Source organism: Pyrgilauda ruficollis, unplaced genomic scaffold (genome assembly GCF_017590135.1).
Source record: "Pyrgilauda ruficollis isolate IOZ18807 unplaced genomic scaffold, ASM1759013v1 scaffold2, whole genome shotgun sequence".
Classification (NCBI taxonomy): domain Eukaryota; kingdom Metazoa; phylum Chordata; class Aves; order Passeriformes; family Passeridae; genus Pyrgilauda; species Pyrgilauda ruficollis.
The window spans coordinates 25,707,506-25,735,189 of NW_024519206.1; the positions used below are offsets into that span (position 1 = coordinate 25,707,506).

General features: G+C 41.4%; 1 protein-coding gene across 2 annotated transcripts; it reads right to left on the reverse strand.

Moving 5' to 3' along the window:
* Nucleotides 1–19: 19 nt before the first annotated feature.
* KIAA0895 (KIAA0895 ortholog) lies at nt 20–27,420 on the reverse strand. 2 transcript variants are annotated; one of them, XM_041466615.1, is made up of 7 exons: nt 27,192–27,420; nt 19,679–20,361; nt 11,442–11,585; nt 9,213–9,345; nt 7,700–8,005; nt 7,086–7,183; nt 20–3,131 (listed from the first exon to the last, which is right to left on the reverse strand). In XM_041466615.1, exons 1-7 carry the CDS (start codon nt 27,214–27,216, stop codon nt 2,970–2,972), a joined length of 1,551 nt encoding a protein of 516 aa, XP_041322549.1. In that variant the 5' UTR covers nt 27,217–27,420; the 3' UTR covers nt 20–2,969. The 2 variants fall into 2 exon arrangements, with proteins under 2 accessions (XP_041322549.1, XP_041322550.1); XM_041466616.1 differs by having other exon boundaries at nt 3,012–3,206.
* Between the last annotated feature and the right edge of the window lie 264 nt (nt 27,421–27,684).

The window sequence follows — 27,684 nt, forward strand, 5'->3', positions numbered from 1 at the left end:
ACTCAGTACTCTCTTCTCTGTCATTATTTTGTCTTTATTTGTAAAAGTTGTATAAAATGCCTTTCAAAATTGGTCTGGTAAAACAGGGAGGCTTTTCCAATGCCAGCCAGGTTTCTGTATACCAATAACATAGCAAGACATAGAAACACACCAAAGCAACCAAGCCAGCCAGCCAGGAAAGGCTGCCAACACAGCACTGACACCATGAAACTGTGCAGTGACATGAGTTCACTGCTGTCCACACACTCCATCACAGAACTTCAGTATCACAACTCAGTAACCAGCCTCTTCACAGTGAAGAACAAAAATTCAGGAAAATTTACAAAAGCTACACTTCAAAATTTGGAATACTTTTACAAAGGAGGAATGACATGATGCCAAAACCAGAAGCTGACAGCTTCGCCTATTGCTACATATTGATACTGACCGCTTCCAGGCTCCAAACTTTGCACCAGGCAAATTTATTTCTAGATTAATGAAGAATGGAAGTTTAATGGCACCTACTGCTTTGCAAAAAAAGTGATGCAGGTCTTCAAGTAAAGCAAAAAGGCCTGCAGTAGTGTATAGGGCTACAGAGTGGTAAAAGAGTCTGGCCTGCAGGCATGGCATTCTGTGGCAAAAGCGTGACTAGCACAGCCTCCTGGTTTTGAGGACACATTATCCACGTGCACTTAGATTATAAGATGCTACGACTGTGGGAGGAGGAAAGCCACTTTGTTTATGTAAAAGTCATGGGAGAAAGGCAGGGATCTCTCCTGCCAGCATAAAATCAGCTCGAAATTGTTCCTTAAAGGACTGTCCCTTCTGCATACCCCAGGGTCAGCAAAGTGAGCCAGATTTTTCCACAGTGTAGCCGAAATAATCTCTGCCCAGTTTACTCCAAAGACAGCTTTTGACTGTAATGGCTTGGCTTGGCTTCAGTCATGTGAGACTTTCTTGCCGTTTCTGGCAAAGGAGCCAAAACCTGGAGTACACGTGCGGGACTGACTGCAAATGGCTCCTGTCAGGCAGCTCTGGGTCTGCTCTGCACAGCTCTAAAACAAAGCTGGGCAGGTGAAGTCACCAGTGATCAAACTAGACAGCCTGAAGGAGGAAAGGAGAGAAAACAGCATACAGAGGCTGAATGGCTTTCAGCTCCTGAACAATACTGACAACACAAAATTAAGGCTGCTGCAAACAGCTCTCAGTCCCTGCCTTGAAAACAACTAAATTTAGTAAATTTATGCTTGTTGAATGCATTTTCTTTTTTGGAGCAGTCTGCTAGCCACTGCAAACAATCTGCAATAGTATCTGAAAGGCAGCTGCTTTTATGGAATTGTTCATAAACCTTCAGACCTCTTAGCCAGCCATCACCTTTTCCTCACAGATTTTCCTATGGATCAGGAAACATGTTCTCAAGATTTTACTGTAATGTCTGGTAATGTCCTGGTACAAAACAAGGTGGGAGAGTTATTGCATTTGTTACATTAAAGAACAGATAAGAGGGGAGGGATACTGTGGTCAGGTCCATGCAAATGTGGAGTGGAGGAGACCTTGGCTCCATCTACTCACCTTATCCCATGCCAGTCCTGTTACCAGCGGGCAAAAGCAGCAGGATAAGAAAGGGCAGAAGCCCTGTCCAAGGCTCCCACTAGTTTCTGCCCAGCCCGTCTGACCACAGCTGCTTCCCAGGAGCTCAGAGGAGCCCTTGTAAAATTCTGTCTACTAAAACAAAACCCTTTGTCAGAATACTTTGCCTCACCAACTCCATAACACTCCACAGTCAGAAAATGTAGCTTATATAGTAAGTCCTCCTGCATCATCTAAGTTATCCATCATGCGACTCGAGAAAGCTCTTTGCTGCAAGGAGCTTTCTTTCCTTGGTCCTGGATATAGCACCAGCAGTTAAAACAGAGGTAAAGTTGCTCCAGAGTGGTGCAGCACTTCTGTTGGAACACAGGAATAGGGCACTTGAGAGTTGTCTTCTATCCCCAAGTCACACCTTGTTTCTGAAACGAGCTCTGCAAGCTCAAGCTTGCTGTAGTGTGGGGGTACTGCTCAAAAATGTGACCTGATCCTCTATAGGCTCAGGTGATCCGAAGAAGAAGAGAGTGTTGCCTGCTGTGCTGGATCGTGGCCCTGTGTTCCTGAATTTATTTAGAACCACAGGTCATGAAATCACAGTTTTGCTCGATCCTCCTTCCAAAACACTGCCATGCTGAATTTCCTGGACATGCTACGCTTGTCCTCAAAGGAGGGAGGCTCTTCCCAGAATTCAGCTTCCTGAAACATGTACTATACGCATGAAGATGTAGAACAGTGTAACTTTTTGAGGGAATGAAGGGGAAAGCTTTGCTACCTGCTTACAATCATTAAAACAGCACTACCCAACTTTTCCCTCTTTTTTAAACACTAATCCTCTCACTAAAAAAAAAACCCTGAAACATTTTGTAACGTTACGGACTTTGATCCCATGGCACAAAGACCTGCTTCTGTGCACTGTTTTTAAACTTTCTGTTTTCATTGCAGTGATGACTAAATGGGAAAGTTATGCAGACAGCAAAGCAGCATAATCTACAGCAGTTCTATTGCTATGAACCGTGACAGCTATGACCAAAGATAAGGCAAACAAAAGTGAACTAAGGGGGAATTTCTCCTCTGTCTCCTTTCCTCCAGCTCTAAACGTGGGAGGGAAAAGGCAATATATTACAAGAGACAGCACTGAGCACTACACCAGGCACACAAAACAGAGTAGATGATTGGACAGATCACTGCAGAGGAATTTCTAAGCCAAATTTTACAAAAATGCACAATCCCTTTAAAAAATAATCAGTATACAATCACAATGCAAAAGGACATAAAGGGTTTTTTTCTGAATTCCACATATTCTGGCCACTCTTCCCTCCCATTCCTCATAAGTCCCTTTTTGCAAGCTCTGGGAAGTCCAGTTCTACATCCTCACACATTAAGTGAATGGAGGTCTAATACTGTTAATTTATGAGATCCTGGAGCTCCTCATCAGTCAGCTCATTGACTTCCATGATCTTTTTCAAGTGTTCCATGTACCGGGCGTGGTCTTGCAAAAAGTGTGGCACCCTCATGTTCTCAATCACGGCTAATCCTTTCAGGCGATCCACGTCCTCATATGAGATCTGTAAGGAAGGACATGGGTCAATTTAGCAGTACAGACCCATTGCCTCGCTGCTGCTGCTGCTAAAAATTCTCTCCTGTAAATGAGAAAATATTTCAGAGCATGAGAATTTAAAACCTTGGAGAAGCGTTTGAAAACATGAGCAACTGTGTGCTTCAGTGGAAGATGCAAAAGAAGTGTAAATTTAGCAAATGCCTTCGTAATTCCTGATTCTACTTTTGATTCAATCAGTGAAGAGACTTGTAGGAATGTGAATGAGAATCATCTATAGCAGCTGCAGGAATAGAGATGAAAAGGATGGAGCACATGTGAGTCCTGGAATGTCTTCTTAACAAGGCAGAAAGATTTATATGAGAATGGAAAAAACACTGAGCAAAAGACTAAGGAGCTAGAAAGGGAGGGCAGCACAGACATGGCACAGGAAAGAGTTTGGGAAATGCATGGTGCCAGCTGACCTGAACTCTGCTGTTTCATTTTCACTAGTAAATGTGCTTATGCAAAGCTAAATTAAAATGCACCTCTAGTAACTAACTACAGCATGAACAATACCTAAGCATCCCAATTTTAGTTTTTTTTGTTTTCCACATTCAATAGCAGAGTGTAGACTGGGTTTGCCTTATGTCATCAGAGCCTTTTGGGTATTGGTGCTGAACTCTCATGTTGCAGCTATTACAGGATCTGGTAGTTTTTTTCGCTAAAGAAAATGGATATTGTCTTATGATTCTAAAAGCTAGGACTTCTAACCACTGTAGCTCAAGATGCTGTGAATGTAGTCCAGAAAGGATGATTGCTTTGGCTGGGCACAAGCTGCCATGGAAGCGCAGAGCAGGAGCCCTTGGGCAGCTGTCCAGTGTGATGAAATTTCTGTGGTTGTTGCTTTGTCTCCAAGCCGTGTGTTCTGGGCACCCTGCAGACAGCAGCATATGCTCTGGCAAAGCCCACCAGCCTCGCTGTGCTTCACAGGAGGTTTTTGCCACGTGGCTTGAGTGGAGCCTGCTCCTTCCAACCTTTTTGCCCCATGTTTCCCCTGAGGAGCTGAGCCCGGTATGGTCTGGTTTCCCTGGATGCAGCCTGTCCTCTTGGCAGGTGATTACTCAGCAGCGATTAAAGTGCGCATGAAGGATTCACCAGCATGCAAGGGGCATGGAAGGGCTTTCTGGAAAGACAGGACAGTGCAATCCAGATTGCTAAACCCGATCCATAGGGACAGGTGCATAGCTCAGCAATGATAGTTGGAGCAAAGCCCACAAGGGGAATCAATTTGCATCTGAGTACACAAGTGTGCTTTTCTAGTTGCAAGAACAAGATGCACCCAATTAAGAAAACAAACAGACACCCATGCCCAGGCTTATTCAAGTCACTAAGATACCGCTGTTTGAAGATTGTGTGGTATTACATCTAATTAACTTCCTTAGAAGTCGATAGAGAGGAGCTCCACAAAACCATACCATCTCTCAGTCTGGAGACACAGCACCACAAGCAATTCAATTCTACCTCTTTTCCTGCCTAAAGAAAGAAAAAGGATCCTTTTCCCCTCCTATTCATGTTCAGAGGTTTCTGTTAGTGCTGCAAACAAGAAGCATGTATCTACAATCTGAGATATGGTTTGAATGGGATGCATTTCCCCAGTCCTTGCAATTGCTAAAAAATTACCAAAGCTGACATCCTGAGGAGATCAAAAACATAATCCCAATCCTGTGGTGGAAACAGGTTGTTTTCCTCACCACATTTTATTAGTCATTGCACTAGATTAAAAAGACTGAAGCTAAAACAGGCTTACTTATGCGCTTCGTAATGTGCTCATCTGTTTCTTGGGAAACACAACAATAGGTGATATTTTGCTGCTTTTACTTTTTCAAACTCTGGTAGTTATGCTGAACTCAGGTGCACCCAATATCTGCATTCTATTTCTCTTTGGCAATATTTGCATGCAATTACCACATGAATATTTTGCAGTGCTTCCTGTATTTGATTCTTTCCTGTGAAGTTCTAAAACTGCTCCTTTTAAGAAGCACCTTTTCTCAGGTTTCAAGTGTTTTCCTTCATCACTTTTAGGCATGTTGAACAGCTTGCATGTATCCACACCACACTCTTCTCCACTGTAAGTAATGTCAGAAGCAACTGGAAGGCAGGACCTGGAAAATGTGCCAGCCAAGCTTAATACTCCCTTTGGAACAACCTGATCTTCCCATTCCACCCTAAAAAAAACAAGTAAATCCCCCATTTAAAGTGGTGATAAATCACTAGGCTAGATCCCAGTGCAAGTTTTATGCCTCTCTCTTTCATGAGAAGATATACTGGAGCAGGCCCAGTGAAGGGTCACTAAGATGATTAAGGCACTGGAGCATCCCTCCTGTGAGGAAAGGCTGAGAGAGCTGGAACTGTTTAGCATGGAGAAAAGCAAGCTCACGGGAATCATCAGTGTGTGTAAACATGGGAATGGGGCTCTTCTCACCAGCACACACTGGCAGGGCAAGGGACAGTGGGCACCAGTTAAAATGTATAAAATTCCTCTGAACAAAAAACTCTTTTGTACAATGAGGGTGGAAAAACACTGGCACCAGCCACCCAGAGGGATTATGGAGTCACCATCAGTGGAGATACTCAAAGCCCAACTGGACATGGTCCAGGGCAAACTGCTCTAGCTGACACTGCTTAAGCATGGAAGTTGGACTTCCATGATGGTGGAGAGAGATCTCTGCAGACCTCAACTGATCTGTGACGCTGAGAGCAGACATGGCTCTGATACACACATTTCCAGCTTGACTGCAGATGTCTGAAGCTAAACCATTCAGAACATATTTTAAGATCCCTTGATTTTAAAAGTTGTAAAATCAAACACTTATAAATTATCATACTGCTAGAAATAAATTGCTTGTAGACCCTTAATGTGGGTGCCATGCAATATGGATCATAGTGGAATCTGTAATTTTATGAGGAATGACTTAGTGTGTTTTTCAAGTGGCCTGACAACCGGCAGATTCCCCGAATAGAGACAGGCATAAAGCAGTAAAGGAACTGTGTGCTCAGTGGTTTAGCAGGCAGAAGCTGTGTGGAGTTAAGCAGGCTTAAAGCAAAAGGAAATTTCAGAGAGAAACTTGCAGACTTATTTGACAGTGTGATTTCATTTTCAAAGCTTCCTAACTTGGTTCAGTTACCTAAATAGCTCTTGCTTATCAATAAGGATGATTCTGACAGTAAAGGGAAAACTCAACGTGGACCAAAACCCTCTATCATAGTATGCCCCTTCTGTTTATCACACGTTGATTGCTAAGCAGGCAGAAATATTGGTATACCAGCTCTAAATTCCATCTCAAGTCAATTTGACTCCCTGTTTATGTGACTATGAACCTTACTTAATGAACTGTGAAAGCTTAGCAACCCAAGGATTTGGTTCAGGAAGTGTGACAAAATTTCTGCACTTTTTAGGATGAACTGAGAACAAACAAGCCATGACAGTTAGAATGGACATAAAATTCATTCCCATTCTGTGAATATAGACATACTATTATTCTGGGGGGAAAAAAACCCTCATTTTTTAAAAACACCTGCCATCAGTGAGACAACTTTCAGATGAAATGCTCTTTGTGGTGGAAGGGGGGGTGCATTCATGTCAAATGGTTCCTTTTGTTATCTTCTAGGACCACTGCCTTATCTAGTACCTGTCTTGTTTGGCCAAGGCAGTCTGTTGTACTGCAAGTCAGCTAGTATCCCATAAAGGTAGGAAAGTCTGAGATATGACCATAAAATCTTAATCTGATAAGTGAAGAATGAGGTCAAGCTGGTAGAAATTTTTAGGACCTCAAAATACTTGCAACTTGCACAGTGTAATTGAAGGTGCTGTACAGAACAGAGAATTCTAGATCAAAGTAAAAGCACCATGACTCATAGTTCATTACAGGCGGGCTTGCCGAAATGATAAAACTGTACCCTTGCGAATAATGAGTTCAATCACCTTTCCAAGGGCTGTCAGAAGATGGAAATCAATGGACTCCCTGTATCTCAGGATTCGGAGGATGCCATCCAAGTACACCTGGTCCTTATTGAAACAGCCTGAAAGGAATGGAGATACATTGCACTCTATCAGTGTTTCATCAAGGCATGTTCTCAGAAGCCATTATGAGCAGAACAATTTTAATTTTAAAAACCAGATATTTATATCCCTGACTTTGAACACCTTTCCAAAAACTAGCTAGAAGGCAAAACCCACTAGCCAGAAAAAGAAATCAAACATAGAAGATAGGGCCTGTGAATAACCACAGGCAATATTCCATCTGCAGAAAGCAGGTCAAACTGTGAGTATGAATTTTTCCAAAGTTTCACATTTATGTTCCACTTCCACAAAAAAAAAAATTAAAAAATCCTTTACTGATTCAGCTTGAAGGTCTCGCTCACAAGCATTTTCAGCCTTGTTTTCCATAGCAGAATTCCTGAGACCTCATTTCAGAAAGTGTGGAGTCCAATTTCTTCCTTTTGCAGAGGTTTTACTGTGCGACATGATTAAGGAGCTCTGTGCATGTTCTGCAAACCCCCCTGAAGTACAAAAGAGAAGACAAATAGGGAACTCACCTGGCTGTGAGGTGTCAGTCCACCCTCTCTTGGCCCGTACGCAGTAATCCCACCTAGTGTTGGGGTCCTTGACAAATTTCCCCACATCGTGAAAAAGCTGACTGAAGGACATTTGGCTGGCCTGGTACACGGTGTAGTAGAGCAGGGCAGCTCTCCAAAGAAAAGGGTCTTTGCGGAACAGGACGCTGTGAATGCTCGCTAGCCCCTCTTCTGTAGGGTTGATTGGTTTTAACCCGTGTTTTCTACGGCCATTACGGTTGCACCAGGGCTGGCTGTTGTTGTTAAAACCCCGAAAGTAATGAGTTCCTGGAAAAAAAAAAAAAAAAAAAAGAAATAAAAGGAGTCTGGCACTTAGAACAGTAGCGTCCAATGATTAACAAAAAATTATAAAATATATAAGGAGATATCCATTTCAGAACTCTGAGCTGGTAGGACTGGGCACTGGGAAAAGCGATGACTTTAGCCTTGTCTACAATAGAGAATTTTGTCAGAGATATATATACCATGCAAATGTTCACCTGCTGACTGCAAGTGAAATTCCTGAAAATGCTTAAGGAACGCTACTATCAGAAGGACTTGACTTTCTAAATCTGTGACACGGAATTTTCAGAAGTCTTACAAGCTGAATTGTATCTGGCATAGGCTAGGCATTGTAGGAAACAGCAGGAAGGAAAATCAAAATTAAAGGACAGAAATGTTGCCTCCTGAAGGTGATTAAACAGCACTACTGCAGCCTTGGAGGATGTTATGTCCCCTAAAATGTGAGTAACAGTGGTTCTAGGCAATTGCAAGGCTTATTCTTCAGTTGCTATTTAGGCACTAGTCAAGTTTATCGATATTTTATGTACTAAGTTGAAACAGATGCACTGAAAAATTTGAAGAAATTTTCCACAGGGCTGGGCCAACCCTGTGTAATGCAAAACCACAGCAATTTTACACCACTTTAGGGATCACTGGGTAAATTCTTCATACTTAAAGCATGCCTACATTTGCAAGCAGTGCAGCGTGACAGACGCAGATTTGTAAAGTGACATGGCTGGAGCCAAGGTTGAACTGTCACACTATTTTTATTTCCCCTTTTTTTTTCTTTAACTCCAGAGTAGTTAAAAAAAAATTCTCTAATGAGCAAAATGTCCCTAAGCAGTGACTGCACAGAAGGTATGCCCTGGAGCAGAGCCTCTGGGCTAGCATCATCTGAAAGGATTTCTCTATGCCTGCTTCAAGATTCCTTTGGCATGGGAACCTCAGTGCTGTAAGTGGGACTGGCTGGTAGGCTTACTTCAAAAGCTTGCTCTGGATCTGACCTAAAATGCTATGAATCTATGAACCCTAGGAATCCTTTTACTGCACGCTGCAGTAACAAAATGGTTTCTCTTTCCCTTTAGCATATCTCCAGAACAGGTTCTTTGGATAGGGATGTTCCCTCTTTCTGTGCCTGGCCCACCACTGTGCCGTAAGTAAGAATGCATGCAAGTACTCCCCTTTGCCTGCAGAAGGGAGGTGATGCTCATACCAATTTCGTGCCTCAGCATCCCCTCCAGCCAGTGCTCTCGCGCGGTGGAGACATTGATGGTGAGAGTGGGGCGGCCATTCACCACGGTCATGGAGGCTCGGGACAGCAGGTCCTCCGTGAGATGGACCACAATCTGAAGAGGAGAGAGTTCAGGCAGAACTGAAAGAGCTCTCTTCTCACTCCTAATCCTGCTTTTTCCTCTGGCTCTTCCATTATTTCATTTCTCTTTGGTCCCTTGTCCTCCACAACTCTGTCTTGTGATCAGCAATCACCTGAGAGAGCCTTCTGAATGAGTTTATCCTGCTCACCCGTGCTACTGACAGAAGCTCAGACCTTATGGGGTGAGTGAGGGTGAAGACAGACCAACGTGAGACTGAAAAACTTAGAATGGTAACACTCAGTAAACTCAGAGGGCAGGGAGCAATTGCATGCACAATAAATTAGAGAAAACAGCAGTTTCTGAAGTGTGCTGAATTATCTTAAAATAAGATAACTGAGAACTGAAAAATACTAGATAAGAATATGTAAATTGACTAGGTATCTACATAATTAGCTGCTTGAAAGTATTTCAGTTGCAATTCTAAACTTGAATGAGATGGGCAAGTACTGTGTACTTTTTCTCCTGCTCCATTATGTTGACTTGAAATATTGAAATACAGTATTGTTCTGTTCTACACAGCAAAATAGTTCTCGCTTTCCTGTCTCTCTTGGAAAACTGGTAATCAAAACAAAAACTAGCAGAGAAGGAAACTAATGCATATTGATATGTTATATTATTTGACTTCCAAAGGCCTTTTTAAACAAGTGACTGAAAGAAAAAAGTAAAACTTTGTTGAAGACTAAGCACCTTTCCCTCTTCATGTAAAGCCTAATGAAACAGTACTGCTCAGAAGAGTACAAGGGAGACTTTAAAGAAAGATTACTTTTTTAGTATCCAAAAAAAAAAGGACCCAGGGATCAAAGGCATGAATGTAACACTTCCCTGTACTCAAAACACCCTCAGCTTCAAGTTCAACAGCAAACCATCAGTCCCATAAAACTTGCATTTAAGAGGCAATAAAAAAAGGTAAATCCCAAACATTTAGATTTAAAGGACAGGTGCCACTTAGCTTTATTAACACCTCTCCAGCTGGAGAGAGTACTTTCATATTTTAGACCACCCTAAGCATGATGTATTAACCCTATTTTCACACAAAAAGTGAAGCATTTCATTAAGAAAGACATGGGTTGCTGGATGAGGATGTAGGATCCAGCTGCCATGAAGTCAAACCAAGCCAAAAATGAAGAGGGAGATAAAAGCACAGGAAAAGACAAAACACACAAATTTTTTCTGCTTGCTCTAAACTGTAGTTTATGAATCCCACCCTTAGAAACAGAGGTGAAGTCTGGTTATCACTGTCAAATCATAGTCTCACAAAAATGTGTGATGAGTTTAGCCATTTCTTCTACTATGTTTACCAATTAAACCTAGTTTCTGGGAAATTAATTTTTGCCTCATGATTCCAGACTCCTCTTGCTCACTGTCAGTGATCTCATCCAAGTCTTTGACTCTGTCATCTGGTGATTTCATTTGGATTAATCCCTTTTTTATACATTCAATTTCATCTGATTTTTCCAAGCAATTTCATGTAACTTCATCAAACTGGTCTTCTAAAATTCTGAATATAGAAAATAAGTTTTTTTCACAGGGCTCTAAAAATTAGATGGTTAAAGCCAGGAAAAAACAGCACTCAAACCAACTCAACAAGCTCTTTCAGACATTTTTATTCACTTATGTCACTTTCATTTGTGTTGCTTCTTATAAATCACTCTCTTGGGCTGCTGCTTATTTTTCTTGGCCTTTTCTTAACTCTTTCCTTTGGTGTAAATAATTTGATACAGGAGAACAGATGGCAGAACTGATGAATAAATGGAAATGTGCTAGTCTCCAAGTAGCTGAAAAAAGGAGGGAAGGAAGGGTGTCGTTCTTGGGTACTCCCAAAAGAAGAGAATTTAAGAACAAGCATATATGAGTCAGGAAGCAGGCTCAGTGAGACGACTGAAGCGCTCACAATGAATGTGTGTCGTTTCAATTGTTCAGGCATTAGACTGGGCTTAGCTATGAGAAAAGTATGATGTAAGGAATATTCTGGTAATTATGGAGGAAAGGCCTCCCAGATGGTCTCTTGGGTCCATCCAATGTCTAAGGTCTACACGAGTGTTTCTTTCCTGATCCAGAGCAGGACTTACCTCACCAAGACAGCCTTCTTTCACCATGTACTTCCTGACATGATTCCAGATACGACTTTTGGTCAGCAAGCTGCCTCCAGTGGCCTGTTCAAATTTTTCATAGCTTCCATATTTCTGCAACGTCCGCTTCATAATGTTAATTGACTATAAAATGAAAAAACATAGCAAGTATCAGTGCAGTAAGATTCTCATGTCAGACTGACACTTGTATTCTTCCTCTCCTCTCAATCTCTCTTTTTTTCTTAGTTTAAAATCCTCCTTTTCTTAACTCACTGGCAGTCACTAACAGGCTGTACTCATTTAATACATGCTGACACACTCTGCAATGAATTTATACCATCTTCAGATGTACATTATTGCCAAAGTACTGAAAAAAGATTCTGATCAACTCATCTTAGACCCACATACATCTGCGTGATGATTAGATGATTATCAGTCTAGGGAAATAATACCCATTTTCTCTTTAATTGTGGCAATGTTGTACAACTGCCTTGTAAAACAGATGTAACAGGTCTCCAGGACATTTGCAGTTTGACAGCATGTTTCTTTTTACGTTTTTCCAAAGAATTTGAAAATGATCAACTATTACTGTCATCTCGCTTCATTTCTTGGCATGTTCTAATTTAGGAACACTGATTAAGCAGATGTGTAACTATAATTTTAACAATAATACCTCTACCAAAAATGTCTCCTTACAATAAAATCCCTTGTACCATGGGTGTCTGTGTGAGAAAGAAGGAGAGAGAGCAGGAACTGTTATTTACAGAAAATAAAATGTATTTTTTTCATTTAAACCACAGTACTTCTTTAAACCCCCCAAAATGAAGGCCTATTTCCTGAGACAGAGTAGTATCAACAATTCTCCTATGAATTGCTGCTAGAAGTCCCTTGAGCAAAGCTCAGCACAATGCCCATAACCATGATCTGAACTATGCATACTGAAGATTTTATTGCTGGGGTGTGAAATGCTCATCCCTAGTTATCTTCTTTCCAGCATGCCATTACACACCCTTAAAAGAAAATGTGGTATGGAATAACTTCTTTCCCAGCAACAGTCCAGCTACAGGGAATAGCTTTTTGTCACAGATTTGATAACAGAAGGTCCTGGCACTACCTTAAAAAATTAATGTGCTTGCTAAGAAAATTCCACTAACAATAAAAGGTGAAAATCTTGCCTATGGAATCTCTTTTTACATTATACACTTATATCCCTTCAGGAACACGCTTGTCTCCAGCTGTGTAATTCTGACATTGGCAGTTTGACTGATTTTCCACAAAAATTGGATTAATTTTTTATCTCTCATAGCTACCAACAATCCTTCTCTAATGTTTTTCAAGCTGAAACTAGGCAACCTTGCGTAATTGCTACTGAAACCCATAAATGACAGATTGACATATCCTTAAAGTCTAACAGCTCTTTGATGAAGGAAATGTCACTTACCTGAATGCCAAAAAAATATTGCACCTAATGTTCAGTATTTCTTTGTCTTGTATATTTTTCCAAAGCAATTTCTTCCTTTTTAAAAATTATCTATGCATTTGAACTTCTAAAAACATTTTCTGTTTTATAATTTTTTTAGTGTCTGTACATTCTGAGGCATTTGCCTGTCTTACACAAAATCCTTGGTTAAAGAAGCGACCTAAATATTCCCACCCTTTTCCCAGGAAGTTTATTCTCAGCCAGCAGCCTGAACAATTCATGATAACAATTCTTCAGTCTCCTTTGCCAGGTATCAGATCCTTAAGATATTTATGTCACCTACTAGTTGTTTGGTATATCGGGCTTCTATCAACAATTAATTAACTTTATTTGTTCACTCTGGAAGAAGTCATCTGTCAATCAATCTTCCAGCATGAAATCTGTCTTCACAACTTGTTGATATTAAATTTCAAGTAAATCTGTAAGATTAAACACTAAGTACCCACTTAAATTCTAGGATGCCTAAGTTCATTTGAAATTAACTCAGAGGTGTCCTTGTCACTCTCTACAACTCCCTGAAAGGTGGCTGTAGTCAGGTGGGGGTTGGTCTCTTTCTCCAAGCAGCAACTGACAGAACCAGAGGACACAGTCTCAATCTGCATCAAGGGAAATATAGGTTGGATATTAGGAAGAAGTTTTTTACAGAAAGGGTGATAAAGTTCTGGAATGGTCTGCCCAGGGAGGTGGTGGAGTCACAATCCCTGGATGTGTTTAAGAAAAGACTGGATGTGGCACTCAGTGCCATGGTTTAGTTGAGATGTTTGGGCGTGGATTTGACTCGATGATCTTTAAGGTCTCTTCCTCGTCATTCTGTGAATTCTGTGAAATCCCAGAGGACTCTCTGACCTTAGTTGGAGTGCAGGCATTTTCTAAAACCACCTCATCACAATGAACAGTGAGAAAATGAGCACTGAACACATCAAACCTCCTGCCTGGCTGTCTGTAACAGTAAACTCCCTGGAGCTGAGACCTCCAGGCTACAGAAGGCAGCATGATTTTGGGAGTCAGGAGACCCAAGTTCTAGCTCTTCCTTCCTGCCTGCCTGCAGGCACCTTCCTGGGCTGTTGAAACTTTCCTAAATGCTGTGAGACATTTGAATCAACAGCACAATACAAACAGCAGGTTTCCAGACACAGACCCACTCCAACCTCTCCTACCTCAGCCTGACAGAGTTCACAGCTTCAAGGGGAAACTTCTCTATGTGCCACTCTAGGTAAGCCACATCCTGGCATTCCATCCACATCCAGATAGGTGTTGCAAGTTTGAGCTCCTGCATACTGAGAAAGTCATTAAGCTTAAGCCTCCTCATGGCTGAACAGATACTCAGACATTACTAAGAAGGGTGCTCACCCCTATCACCTTCTCTCTTGACTCTGTTTCAAGTGAAACAGGAGAAAATCCCGAAAATTCTTTCCAAGTGGGCAGGTGTGGCTCTGGAAGCACCAAACAACAGGGAGAGTCATCACACACAGGGAGACATATTGCACACAAATCCCTGGGGAATGGCAGATGGCCCCGACACTGGGGTGAGCCCCATCCCCAGTGATGTTCCTTGGTTTGGACATTTCTTGCCACAACCACTCCCATTGGGGGTGGTTCCTGAAGGGAAAAGGTTTGGGAAATGTTTGGTTTCCAGGCACTGACTACAACACCAAGCCCTTAATTTGGGATTCTGCACCTGCCTCCAAGGTGAGATGACTCAGTCAGCTGTTGCAAGAACTTGCTGGGAAAGGGGAAAATCCAGACCAGCACGCCAGCTGCTGCCTAGTGCAGCATCCAACTGTGAGCTTATTTTCCAGCCTCCGGGCCAGCAGAACACTGGTACTGCTGCAGTTCCTAAACTGTTCAGCAACAAGTAAAAAAATTGAAGAAAAGAAGAACTATGTGGCTGTACCAGGTTACTAGTTACTAATGCCTGCTGCTGCTCTTTTCAATATTAGCTAAAATGTCTGCTTATCCCTCTGATCACTACCAAAGAGTGCCAAAAGAAGTAGCAATCCCAAGACAAGCCCCCTTGCACAGCAAACTCTACTGATGCTCAAGAAAGCAATGACACAGAAGCACTAACAAGAGCAAGGTAAGGCTGTTTAACTGACTGGATTAGGTTATGGTGGTGTTGGCTTTTTAAAACAAATTATTTACAGCCAAGTAGGTCTCTGAATCTCAAGTCACCCATGTCCAGCAACTCAGCTCAGTGGTTGAGCGTTATTGTAGAAAAATGTACTTGTAAGACTTCTTATGAGTAGTGTGAGGCAAGCAAGTCAGAGAAGAGTCTCAGTGATCTAGGAGTCAGCCCCCTATTTGAGTCAGCTCATCCTACCTTCAGAAGCAGCTCTGCTGCAAAGGGGTGGCAGTGTCTGCAGAGATTTGTAAGACAGACACACACCATTGCTTTTCTTCCTGCATAACTTACCAGCTAGGGGGGGAAAAGCTTCCAAGGTGCATCATTAGGTAACATTTAGTACCAGGCTGAGCTTGTTAGTCTAATCAACAGCCATAACATCATGGCTGTTTGGGTCAAGAGGGGTGGAGGGAGGAAGGTAAGTATACATTTCTAGTCCATTCAGACTGTAGTATTTGGGGTTTTATTTTATTTAGTGTTTATAGGGGCTTTTCTTCTGCATGCTTGTTCTTAGTGGTATAAAGGTCACATTTAAGTAATTTAGAGCTGGTAGAAATACTTTTTAATTAAAAACTTTTAAATTACTTTGTAAAGAATTCAAAGTTAATACTCACTGGGTTTTTTTTTTGTATGAGACTGTGCTCTGAAGTAAAGCTGTCTTCCTACTGTGGTATTACCAGAAGTGTTTTTTTAGTCCCTTCCAGTGGAAGAGACACTTGTGTCAGACCCTGAGCACCTGTGCCACTTGGATGGCCTGACATGCTTTGTGTTATGGATTAGTACACCTCATCTATAAATCCTAGTTAGCAGGGGAATTTGTTACTAGTGCAGAATGTTTTACAATTATGTGCTTTGGACAGACAGTGTAATGTCCTTGAATCTTCCACATGCCTAAGCTGTTACATCACTTGGACATAGCAATGGATTACTCAGTGTTGAATGCCATGTTGTTTAGACTTCCAGCTCCACCTAATTTTTTTTCCCCAACCTCTGATAAATTTGCTAATTGTAGGCTACTTTTATTATTGCCTTAAAAAGTGCCACACAAACACTTGCAACATGGTATAACTGGTTTATTTATGAACTCAAAACTGCTATACTCTTATGAGTACAAGGGAAGAGAATGTGTAACTCTTTAGTGGGAGGATCACTCATTTGATGAAATGGTTGAGAGTTTTTTGTTGTTGTTGTTGTTTTTTTTTTTTTGTTTTTTTTTTTTTTTGTTTTTTGTTTTTTTTTAACGTATACAGAAATAAAATTCTTGCTGCCTTTTACAATTCAATGAAACAGGGTACCTAAAATTGCAACTTGCTGATTTTGGTTCAGCAAATTGCAGCCGTTAAGTTCATATGCTCTGCAAACACTGGGAACAACTATTTCTAAGCAAATATTGCCACCTCTAGCATTTGAGCAAAAACAGCAAACACTTTGAGTGCTAAGAAACTTTACAATGAGGGATAAGTAGTTTGAGCCAGAAAACTTTCAAGTTCATATGCTCTGCAAACACTGGGAACAACTATTTCTAAGCAAATATTGCCACCTCTAGCATTTGAGCAAAAATAGCAAACACTTTGAGTGCTAAGAAGCTTTATGAGGGATAAGTAATTTGAGCCAGAAAACTTTGAGCACAGAGCTGCTGCAGTGACCTTGAAACACAGTGGTAAGAAAATTAGCTTCTGTAATATCAAATATGCTAATCTTTGTGAAGACTGTAAATCTGCATGCGATTTTCTGTTCTCCAGTTTACTTCCTTAAAGGCCCTGTATTGTGTACTCACTAAAAAACCTTATTATGAATAAAATATCATAACGTAGATATGAAGAGAGAAACAAACACAACACAGTATGAGAAGGAAGACACTAAAATTAGCGTTTTGCAAATGAATTAATAACTCAAAAATGTTTTGCCTATGTCTGTGAAAAGTCAATCAATGAAAGTGTCGGTCTGTGCCCAAGGTTTAAAAGCTCTGATTTAAGTAGAGCATGAGGTAAATTGGGTGGTCACAAGCCTGTGTGTTCCCCACTGCAGCATTGCTGGCTTAATGGTTTGCAAACCTTCAGTGCTCTTTGCCTTTAAAAAAGTAAATATATGGGGCAGAATGCGATTTGTCTTCCAGACATATTTCAGTAATGCTATATTAACCAATTTCATAGACATGCACAAATGCAGACAGGGCATAAGAAAACACAATCTGTTTTAATGTCCTACCAGCCTATGCACAGCTGCGGGTAAAAAGATTCTTGACGTGACTGAAAAATTCTGTAAAATTCTGAAATGTCAGGTTTCGAGCTCATTTCACTTAAGTATCCTAAAAGCCCCCTATAAACGTGGCGGGTTCAGTCAGTAAGAGCTGCGTTTACAGCTTTTTACTCATAAAAGAACAAGCAAGTATAAGTTGTCATGAGCACCTTTTGTAGAAAAAATAGGAATAACTGTTCACAGTTACCAAGACTTTTTAAAATAAGTGGAGCAATAAACAGAAGCCAAATATGCTTCCAAAAAAAACCCCAACGAAACTGAACCTTCTTGTAGCAAAAAGGATGACTACACACAGTTGCATTTTTACTGCAGACCCAGCTCTTGATACTGTGAGTACTTTTTTTGCAACTGAAGTCATCCTTTCTGAACTGCCTGTAAGATACCTACGTGTTTCTTCTGACAAGTAAAATCTGCGTGAAAAAAAACCAGCAATGAGGAAAAGCAAGTGCTCCCACAATACTTCCTGATTAAAATTTTTGATTAATGCTGCTTTTTCTGGAGAGTAAATTTGCATGAAATTAAATTCAAATTTGCGTGGAGATGAAAATTTCTAACGCCAGTTGTAGATAAAAGAGAGAGAGTGACACCTGCTGGGCTTGGAGCTGTGTTAAAGCTGCTGGATTGGGCATTTTTAAGTGCAAGGTATTTTTGTTTGGCATTTTTAGGAGATTAAATTTGAATACATACTTTTCTAGTGACTCAAACTAAATCTTGTGAAACAATTTACATATCCCTTGTTAATTGTCAGAAATATATTTCCTTGAATATTAAATCCCTTACTGCCTTTTATAAAGTTGTTACAGGGCCTTTATTTTCCCATACTTTTTATGGACACGGAAGAAGGTAGAGTTACAAATCAGAAAAATATTGAGGAATCATTCGTTATTAAAATATTCAGTATTTACACTTACGGGTTTTTGTTAAAAGAAGGGTAAACCAAAGACAGGTTTGCTCCAGAAAATCATCATGCAGAAAAGGACTTTTAAGGCTCTGCTAGCCCACACTAAAAGGGATAATTTGTATTAAATTTGGTTTCTCAAATCAGTAGTTGTTGATTTGCTGTCATCTATGTGGCTAATACTGCTAAAAAATCAAAGGAAAACCTATTAAAAAGCTCTAGTCAAGGAGCAGTTTATTTGGTGTCATTATGCTTTAGTTCGTTGTTTGGAAGTATGGAAGAAGATTTTAAGAATAGAACAGCTGTTCCCTTTTCTCATAAGGAAAATAAATTTTTAATGAAAACCCAGAAACTGAGTTGTTAAAATATACAGATGTTTTCAATGTGAAAATGGAGACTATCAATACAATGATCTAATGGGTAATAATACTTTTGTACATTCTTGGATTTAGATAAAGGAAAAAAAAAATCAGTCTGTTCATAAGTCAGGGATCAGTTCTTACAATGCCTAGTCCTTTTAATTCACGTATCTTTGCCATCAGGAATTTTAGTTTTAAGTGAAATATTCATATTGCAAAGAAGTGAAACTCTTTGCAGGAATGGCAGGATGTCTTCCCAAGTTAAGTATCACTTGAATACGCAAGAGTCTCTGTTTGGAAAAGCTTGTCAGACCTAAATAAGACCTAAACCACTTAAAAATAAAAAAAATCTTGTAAACCATTTAAAAATAGGTTAAAGTGGGAAGAATACTGCTTCTGCTACCGTACAGATAAGCACTGGGTTTTGTCACTTAGGTCAAAGTTGAAAGCAGGGATTTTGTAGTTTAGGTTTTTTGTAACTCAGGTAGGAAGCCAAGGCAGTTACACAGAATGGGAATGTCTGTAGCTATATTACCAGTGTGGCTGCAAGTTACGAAAAACCAAAATTGTCTTCTTAAAATTTACCTCTCTCTGGAATGGAATTTGGCTGCTGCTTGATTGAGTCTAATGTACATCCAAAGTTGATTAAACATAATGTACATTTCAAAGTTGATTAAAACAAGGAACATCAACATATGCTTATCCAGTAACTATGACCTCAAATAATTGCTATCCCCTCCCAATCCCTGTGTCACCAAGAGGATTGGCAGGATTTCTATGCTGCCTCATTCCTCTGCCTGTTTAGGCACTGTATTTTTCCTCTACTGGATCCTGCTTCATTGCCTACAAAACTTTCTTGCTTTAAACTATGATTCATGTAAACCCATTTAGAAGGAACTGTGCCTTTATTCCTTAAAATCCTGTAAATTTCAGAAAGGTTTTATTTTGTTTAATAAAAAAGATTTCATTTCAGTTCTCTAATGCATTCTCATCTTTGATGCATTTTTCAAACAGCAGGAGAGAATAAGGAGATATCGCTTGCTACAAACAAAGCAAAATACCACGTAGGAGTAGGAAGAAATAATCACTGGAAATGGAGGGGAATAAAAGCAACTCTACCTGCTTAAGAAATCTGTCGGACGCATGGCTGTGCTTAGCTAACACATTTGGCAGAGCAGGGTTTTCATATTCAAACTGAGGATTGTACGTGAAATCTGAGCTGAAAAACTTAACCTTCTCTTTCTCCACGTTGGACGGCTTGATGGCAGTCAGCAAACAGAGCTTCTGGCCAGCGGCGTCGCCTTCCTGCCCATGGCTTCTTGAGGACGGCGACTGCTTTGGCTTTGCCAGACTAGAATGCTTCTTAGCCCTGCTCCTGGGCCGAGCGGGCGGTGCCGGAGCGCTGCCCGCGGCCGAGGCGCCGCCGCCGAAGCGGAGGGCGGCGGGCGCGGGGCAGGCCCCGAGGAGCGGCGGCTGCCGGGGCCCGCAGCGCCGCCCGCCCAGCAGCGACAGCGGCGCCTTCCCCCGGCGGTGCTCGGCGCCCCGCGGGCTGGAGGAGCGCTTGGGGGTGGCTCTCCTGTGCTTCTTGTGGTGGGAGGACGACTGCTTCTGAGCGTGGTGTTTTTTCTCCTCTTTGCTCTGCAGAAGGACGTTGTAGCTACTGGTTCCTGTTGTGAAAATGTCCTTGAGGATGCCAGAAGGCGGATGCTGGAGGCTGTTTTCATTATTAATGTTCAGCTTATGTACTTCCAGACTCAGGACTGATTTCCTAGAAAGCTCTGTCTTAGGCCAGTGAAGTTTTTCTGCATTTAGGGGGGAAAAAAAGGAAATAATGAGGACAAACTTGATTTTCACACAGTGATGCTAATGTTAAGGACTCAAAACTGCAACATGAAGGAAACACAAAATGTCTTAACTGCAGTCACATCACATTAATCTTGACTTCTAGGCATAGGGGAGAACTGAGTGTGTACATCACTTTTGAACAAGTAGACTGGGACTTGTAAGATCCAGCTAAATGAGTGCTTTATGCCTTCATCTCCATGCACAACTACTGGCAGGTAAGAACTTAGGTGTTAAAAAAAAAGACTCTGCAGGACTTCAGGAACATTTACTGCTACATTAACAAATGTATAGTTTTGAGCTGCTTGATCTTTATCATGCAATGAAAGCTTTCTGTAAGGATGAAGAATAACTTAAAAAATAGGAAACTGCACAGGAGCATGTGAGCAGTGTTTACAGTGAAGTCCCACAGGGATCTGTGCTGCGATACAAGCAGTCTGGTGTGATTTCATCTGCAAAATCTGATTCACAGAATTTACTCTCAGAAAAGGGTGAGAACACTGGAAAGGGCCAGCCACTGTGAACAATTTACAACAGCATATGGATAGTAATATATGTTTGAAAGACTTCAGTTTCACGTGTTCAGTCTTAATACAGACAATAAGCTATATTTGAAGAGGCGAGAGATTAGCTAGTTACACTCCTGAAAAGCCTTAAGACAACAGTGGGTATTTCATCTAATCAAAGTCGTTCTACCCTAACAGCTGGCTTAAAAAAAACACTTGAGAAGAAACATTATAAATCAAACTAAGTGCAAGAAGCAAATAAAATTTCTTTAATTTAAAGAGTGAGCCCTCCTTTCTTACTCCGACCCCTGGCATAGCCTTTGGGGGAGCCTGGTCCCTGGTGCAGAGCAGCTGCACGGAAAAGTCACTGAGGATTAAAATAAATTTAACATTTGTGCTGGTTTGTTAGAGAGAAAGTGACCTCGCTTCACTGGTTCTAACCATCCCCTCCTCTTGACAACCAGTTCCTCCTAGAACATTAGGTGAGCTGAAACTACACGTACAAATAAATTGTGCCACAGAGAAATGTTTCCTACTTCTGTACCTAAAATAAAAGGATTGACAGAACAGGAGATATGGCTGAAGCATGATTAAAGCCTGCAAAAGGGATTTGAGCTTCATCCCACAGTTAGATGTACTTGAGCTGTAATTACTTTACATACAGTAATTATACTCTGAATATAACAGCAGAAAGAGATCATTAAATGCCTCCAAGGCAGAAAAAAAATCAACAGTGGCTTAATTTTGGATTTATTTTCACAGTAAAAGTCAGGTTTGCTCCCAATATAAGCACCATGACAACGTATTTCATGCTGTTGGAACTTTGTCAGTTCCATATCAACCTAAGTTCCTCAGTTCTCCTCAGAACATCCTGCCCTAAAACCCAAAAAGACCAGAGGTCCTATTTGCATGAACACAGGATGAGTGATCTGCAGCCAGGGTGTTTTCTTCACTGGTAAGAAGAGAGGTAGAAGCATTAGATTATTCCCCTTCACTAAAGCACATGTACCCTATGCAAACTCAGTTTCCTTCCATCATAAGTCTGTGAATCCTCTTTCTGTGCTTGGCACAGGAGCATGCTCCTTGGCATTCCTGTTCAAATTCTGTCAGATCATTCTCATCACATACATGACAACCTGCCTACATGGCTTATCTTGCTCTCCCATGAGCTGTCGTGGTGAGAAACCATAGTTCCCCATCACAAGGAGAACAACATCAAACTAAATGCGTAAGAGAGATGCATTTTTTGGACAACAGAATAGGATGACCACTCTCATATTTCTGGTATTTGAGACTGACTTTAGACCTGTATCAACTACTACAGTATGAGAATCTTTACTTTTAAGAAGGGTAAATGAAAACTAAGGTTTCCAGAATGTCTGAACACATATTAAATTTCTGAGCTTTGGACTTTGCTTAAGAAGACAAAATTGGAGTTGGAAATTACACGCTACTCTTAAAATATAGACAAAGAAATAACATGATACTAGAGGCATTAATGCTTCACCTTCTCTGCTAACCAGCTCTTAAAAGCCACAAAGAATATAGAAGCCTTGAACTGCTGCTATAATGGAACAATTAGAACTAATATTACACATGTATCTAAGAAGTGATAAATAGAAAAGAAAAAACCCAGAAATTTAATTCAAGAAAACAACTCAAAATGACCTTAAACCACCCATTCCCTCCCTCCCCCAATGCCTGTGTCAATCTAATACCAAAAACTCATGACAGCAAGCTGTTAAGGCTAAGAGGTACAGCTGGCCAGTAATAAATGCTTTTATATGGAGACAATCGCTGAACACCGATTCAGAATTCTCCTGGAAGTGTCACAAATGGTGGCTGAGTGCTGAACATGCACTGGCAGGTTTCACATGCACATGGCTGATATCAAAAATAGTTGTTTCCAATCTGTAGTTACTTTATAAGTGCAATCTCGTAGCAAAGTGATTTTTCAGCTGCCAAACTAAGTGTGGCTGTCCTTAATTTTCTTCTGACTAAAGGATCCTGTTCCATGCCTATTTGTGCTGGAAACCTAGAATCAACAGGTAATCTGGGACATTTGAAATATTATAATAGATAACAAAGCAGTTTTCACAGAAGTAATTTAACTGCTATTCTAAAAATTTGTATAAGTCTTCTGAACGTCATTACCAAATAAACTAGAAAATAATATTTGAGACTATGTCAAAATCATGTTGCAAAGCATCAAATTCAAAATTCTTTCTCTAGTACATTTATTTAAGCTATAATATATTTTAAACTCACATCTGTAAATCAGACAGCATCAACCAAATTAAGAATATACTGTCTTCTAGGAAACTTGTCTTACTACATCCAAGAGGCTCCAATGATTAGCAATGCCTGGTGATTGAAAAAGAGGTCTAGTATTCTGAATATAAAAAAAAATTCATTGCACAGCCTGCCTCCTGAAAACCTTCTTCAGTATTTCAAAAAGTACTGAGATAATGTACTGCTATAAAGTAGCCAGTTGGAATGGATTATCAACCCAGATTAATTGCATGGATTGCTTAGCAGTGATTCCCAGCTTTTAAATTCTGGATACCATTGGATAGATTAATTCTAAAAGATATGAAAAAGGCAAACTGAAAACCACCATGCTATGGTGTAACGCTACCCTGCATACCAGAATATAGATATCATGCTACAGATCCCACAGGTTTTATCTTTTGTATCTCATCCACATGTGCTACATGTGTTCTGAGAAGTACAAATCTGAATTTCATTACTTGACTTATTTCTGTTTTTCCAGTAGAAAACTATCAAAGAACATATGCCCAGGGCTCCAGTTACGTTTGCGAACCCCCATCGTGTGATTGTGTGATTTATGTACCAGGATTCTTTTCATTGTTTTCACTTCCAAACACTCAACAGTCACAAAGCCATAAGCCCTTCAGCAATTAAAAAACCCCAAAACCACAACAAAACTAATACAGTCTCTTCCTAAAAGATTCTCTCCATCATGTTTACTTCCATTTATTTATATCTTGTTCCTTTCTGCAACAACACTAAGAAAAACATGGTCCTAGAGACGCAGGTGAAATATTACATGCAACAAACTGCTACACCGGGAGTGCAAGGTGATGGCAAGGGATAAGCAAGGAGGGGACAGAAGAGCTGCCTGTCCCCATTTTGTCAAAATTAGGGTACCAAAGAACAGAAAACCTTCCTATTAATGGCAACTTGGTCTGTCTTGGGCCAGAGTAGAGCTCTACCACTCTTGAGCACAATGGTGTTCAGTGTCTGCTGTCCCATAAGCTGGGCTAGCAGGGCAGCCAGCCAGCCAAAGGCAACCACCCCTGTGAGTCTAAAGAATCTCACAAGAGAGCAGGCTGTGCCCTAGCCAAAATCCCATCATTGTCAAGACATCAGCTGGACCTGGCAGTACTGGACTTACTCCATCCTACAGACACAAGTGCACTACGTGTCACAGAACAATTCAAAATTCCACAGGCTTGATTTTGCAGAAAGAGGAGTTTCATCTGTAACTTCACTTATACACAGGTAGCTATTCCAGTGTCACAGCAGTACTGGAAAAGGGATGGAGTCCATGAGTGCTAACAGAGAATACATGGGAACCACAAATTTCATGACGATTCTGCACTAATGAAACACGTTCCATGTATAAATTGCATCCCAGTCACTAGCCTGGAGACTTGCACCACTGCAGACACCGCATAATCTTGTCAGAGGTTATTTGTTACAAAAAAAAGGTTAGATTTTATGTTATATTTAGGAGCCAGATCATATTATTGGTCTCTGTCCTTTAGAAACTGATGGATTGAGCTAATAAGTCAATAATATGTGTGGTAAAATCCCAATGTAAGCATTTTTCTAGCCTTTGGAGTGTGTTGTGTAAATAATATCTTCCTCTAGACTACAGGGCAGCTACTCTCCAAGCAGCTTCTTAAATACCTGTTCCATAGGTGGAATGAGGTTAATGACAGGTATTTGTGGGCACGGATATCTTTGTCTAGCTAGCCTTGCTCTAAAATAGCAGAGAGCTTCTGCAGTTTTCAAGCAGCTGTCACTCAGGTTATATACGCACAATGAACAAATCTTGTCCAAACTGCACATGTGACTAAGGTGCTTAGCAAACATGTTCATGGGGCACTCCCTCCTGCCCTAGGGATGTAATGGTCTGAGCCACTGCTTTTGTTTTTAAGATTACCATTACCGTGTTGGAATATGGCTGAGTGGCTTTTAGCTCAAAATCAGAAATCATTTCAAGGCTGACTTCAATTTTCAAATTTATAGGAATGCAAATAATGTATGTGATCTGTCTACAAGCAATAGTTAAGTTTGAAACTGTGAGATGAGAAGGAACTACACAGATGTGACAAGTAAGATCCTTCCTTTGACACACTGTGCAAAGGTACAATTACATTACAAAGACATGTTTATCTCCAATATTCAGAAAATTTGAATAGATTCACACCCCCTGTTAGTTTATGGGCTCTAGACTGTATGGTCTGTGTGTGCAGAAGGCTATAGAAATAATATTTTGAAAAAAAGCAGGCAACATAAAAGTGTTGTATATGAACCTGTAATGTTCCACTGCCTCTCAGACACTACAGGCCTGTACTTGTGGCATAACTGAATCTGACCACAATCCTATATTCTATTTTTTCACCACTGGACACCCCTTTAAAGTTTAGAAACACTCCAGTTTCGAACAGAAGCTGTCAGGCAACTTGACCTAAAATACACTGGAAGCTCTGTCTATGACTGAACATGGTTTAACAGCAGAATTAGGCAATGAGTTTCTGTAAAAACACTGACATTGAGTTACTTTCTATTTTCACAAGCATCTTAGTTATTAACTAGAGCTTGTATGATATTGGGAATTTTTGCATTTACCCTAAGACTCTTTTTTTTTTTTTCCCACAAAAAAAAATCCACCTATTTACTTTTCTCCTGTAAAGGTGTTATCTGTCATCCAGCTTTTAATTCTGAGCTTCAAAACGAAGGACAGGTTTCAGCTATCAGCCAACTTGTATTTCTGATTCATTAGCTGCCAGAGTTCATAAGTAACTCTGCATTTTTAGGGATGATTGGCAGTTTGGATTTTCTTCTTTAAAATGACAATGCTATTTGAGATATACTCTTTCTACCCCAAAAAAAAAAAAAAAAAAAAAAAAAAAAGAAAAAAAAATTGAAATACAGTATTATGTAACCGACTCCAAATTCGGGCCCTTCAAATTAAATTACATGGGCACAGTAATAATCAATAAAAGTGAAGACTTGGCTCTAATGAAATCAAGCAACAAACTCCTACTGATGTAATAAACTCAGGATATAATCACAGAACACTGATTTACAGGCAGACCTGCACAGGATGAAACTCTCATCCAAGCAGGTCTCTGGCTTCTACTGCAACACAGGTGCAGTCAGGAATATTTGATGGAGGGATATGGACTCAAAATAACTATTTTTCACAAAATCTCATCCTTTAAGATTGCAGTGGCATTGCACATCTCCAGCATTGCTCTGATCAATCCCATGAACTTTATTTCTGTTCCCATTATCAGAAGCAACACTCAAGGCATATCCATGCACAGATGGCACAGCATATCAATTATGCAGAGAAAGAGTAGCTGTAAGAGATCTTAGTTATGATTGCAAGGGTATTGAATGAGGGCACACTAAGACACCTCCAGCAGATTTCTTGTAGATAGATTTCCCCCATGGAAAAGTAACATTGGCTTGAGCAGTTGAAATAATGACACATGAAAGGATGTCATATTTAAACAAGGAAAACATCTGTTTTCAAGCAGCAACTGTATTGTACACAGCACAAGAAGACAGTTTTGTGTGGCACCAAGTACCTGTCTATATTATCGTTATATAGTCATAATACACGTTTTTATACACACATACTATAAAGATTTATTAACTTCTCTGAGAACACAGCAAAGGGTAGAGCCAAAACGTGCAAGCACCAGATATAACCAGCAGCAGCTTTACTGGCATTCTTCCTTGCATGCTCTGTCCCTCGCTCCAGCGGAGCGGGTGTCACCTCGGCACTCCCCGTGTCCCGGGGCAGGCCCCGCAGGTGACACGCTCACTCCCCACTAACCGGGGGGCTCCTGCTCCTGGAGCCAGGCAGGTGTGGAGCCCCTTTCCCCGTCCCTAGGGGACACCCCACCGACACCCACGGCTCCGCCCGGGCGACGCTTCCTCGCTCGGCGGGGAAGCGCTGGCGGCCCGCCGGCTGCCCCGGGCGCGGCGGGGACCGCGCCGCCCCCGCTCCCGCTCCTCACCGGTGACACAGATGGACTCCAGCATGGTGCTCCGCCGGGCAGCGCCGCCGCTCTGCCCCGCCGGCTGCCCCCTGCGCGGCGGGCTCCCGGCTGCTGGGCGGGGAGCCCAGAGGGGAGGCGGCGGAGAGGCAGCGCCCGGCGCCGCGGGATGCGCCCGCCTCGCCGCCTCGGCTGATCCGGGGAGCGCGGCTGGCCCCGGGCCGGCAGGCGGGAGCCGCGCCGGCAGAGCCCCCGCCCGCCCTCCTCTGCAGACTACAAGTCCCGGCGGGCTCCGCGGGGCCCGAGCGCTTGAGGGGGCGGGGCGCGGGGGCGCTGCACCCTGGGATCTGTAGTGTAGCTGTCGGTGTCCCGGGGTGCCACCCCGCCGACCCCACCCGCGAACATCAGGACGCTGTATCCCACCGGCACGGCTGGTCCCAGGTGTCAGCAGCATAGGCGAGGCTTTAGTGTCATCCTTTGCAGGAATCTAGCGAGCATAACTCACGCAGAGACA

What these genes read in the sequence shown, in the direction of transcription:
- KIAA0895 (XM_041466615.1), bottom strand. Translation starts at nt 27,216, where the DNA reads ATGCTGGAGTCCATCTGTGTCACCG. An exon ending in AAGAAGGCTGTCTTGGTGAG is followed by an intron (nt 9,346 to 11,441) that starts GTAAGTCCTGCT and finishes TCTCCTCTTCAG; the next exon opens with ATTGTGGTCCATCTCACGGA. An exon ending in GATGCTGAGGCACGAAATTG is followed by an intron (nt 8,006 to 9,212) that starts GTATGAGCATCA and finishes TTTTTTTTCCAG; the next exon opens with GAACTCATTACTTTCGGGGT.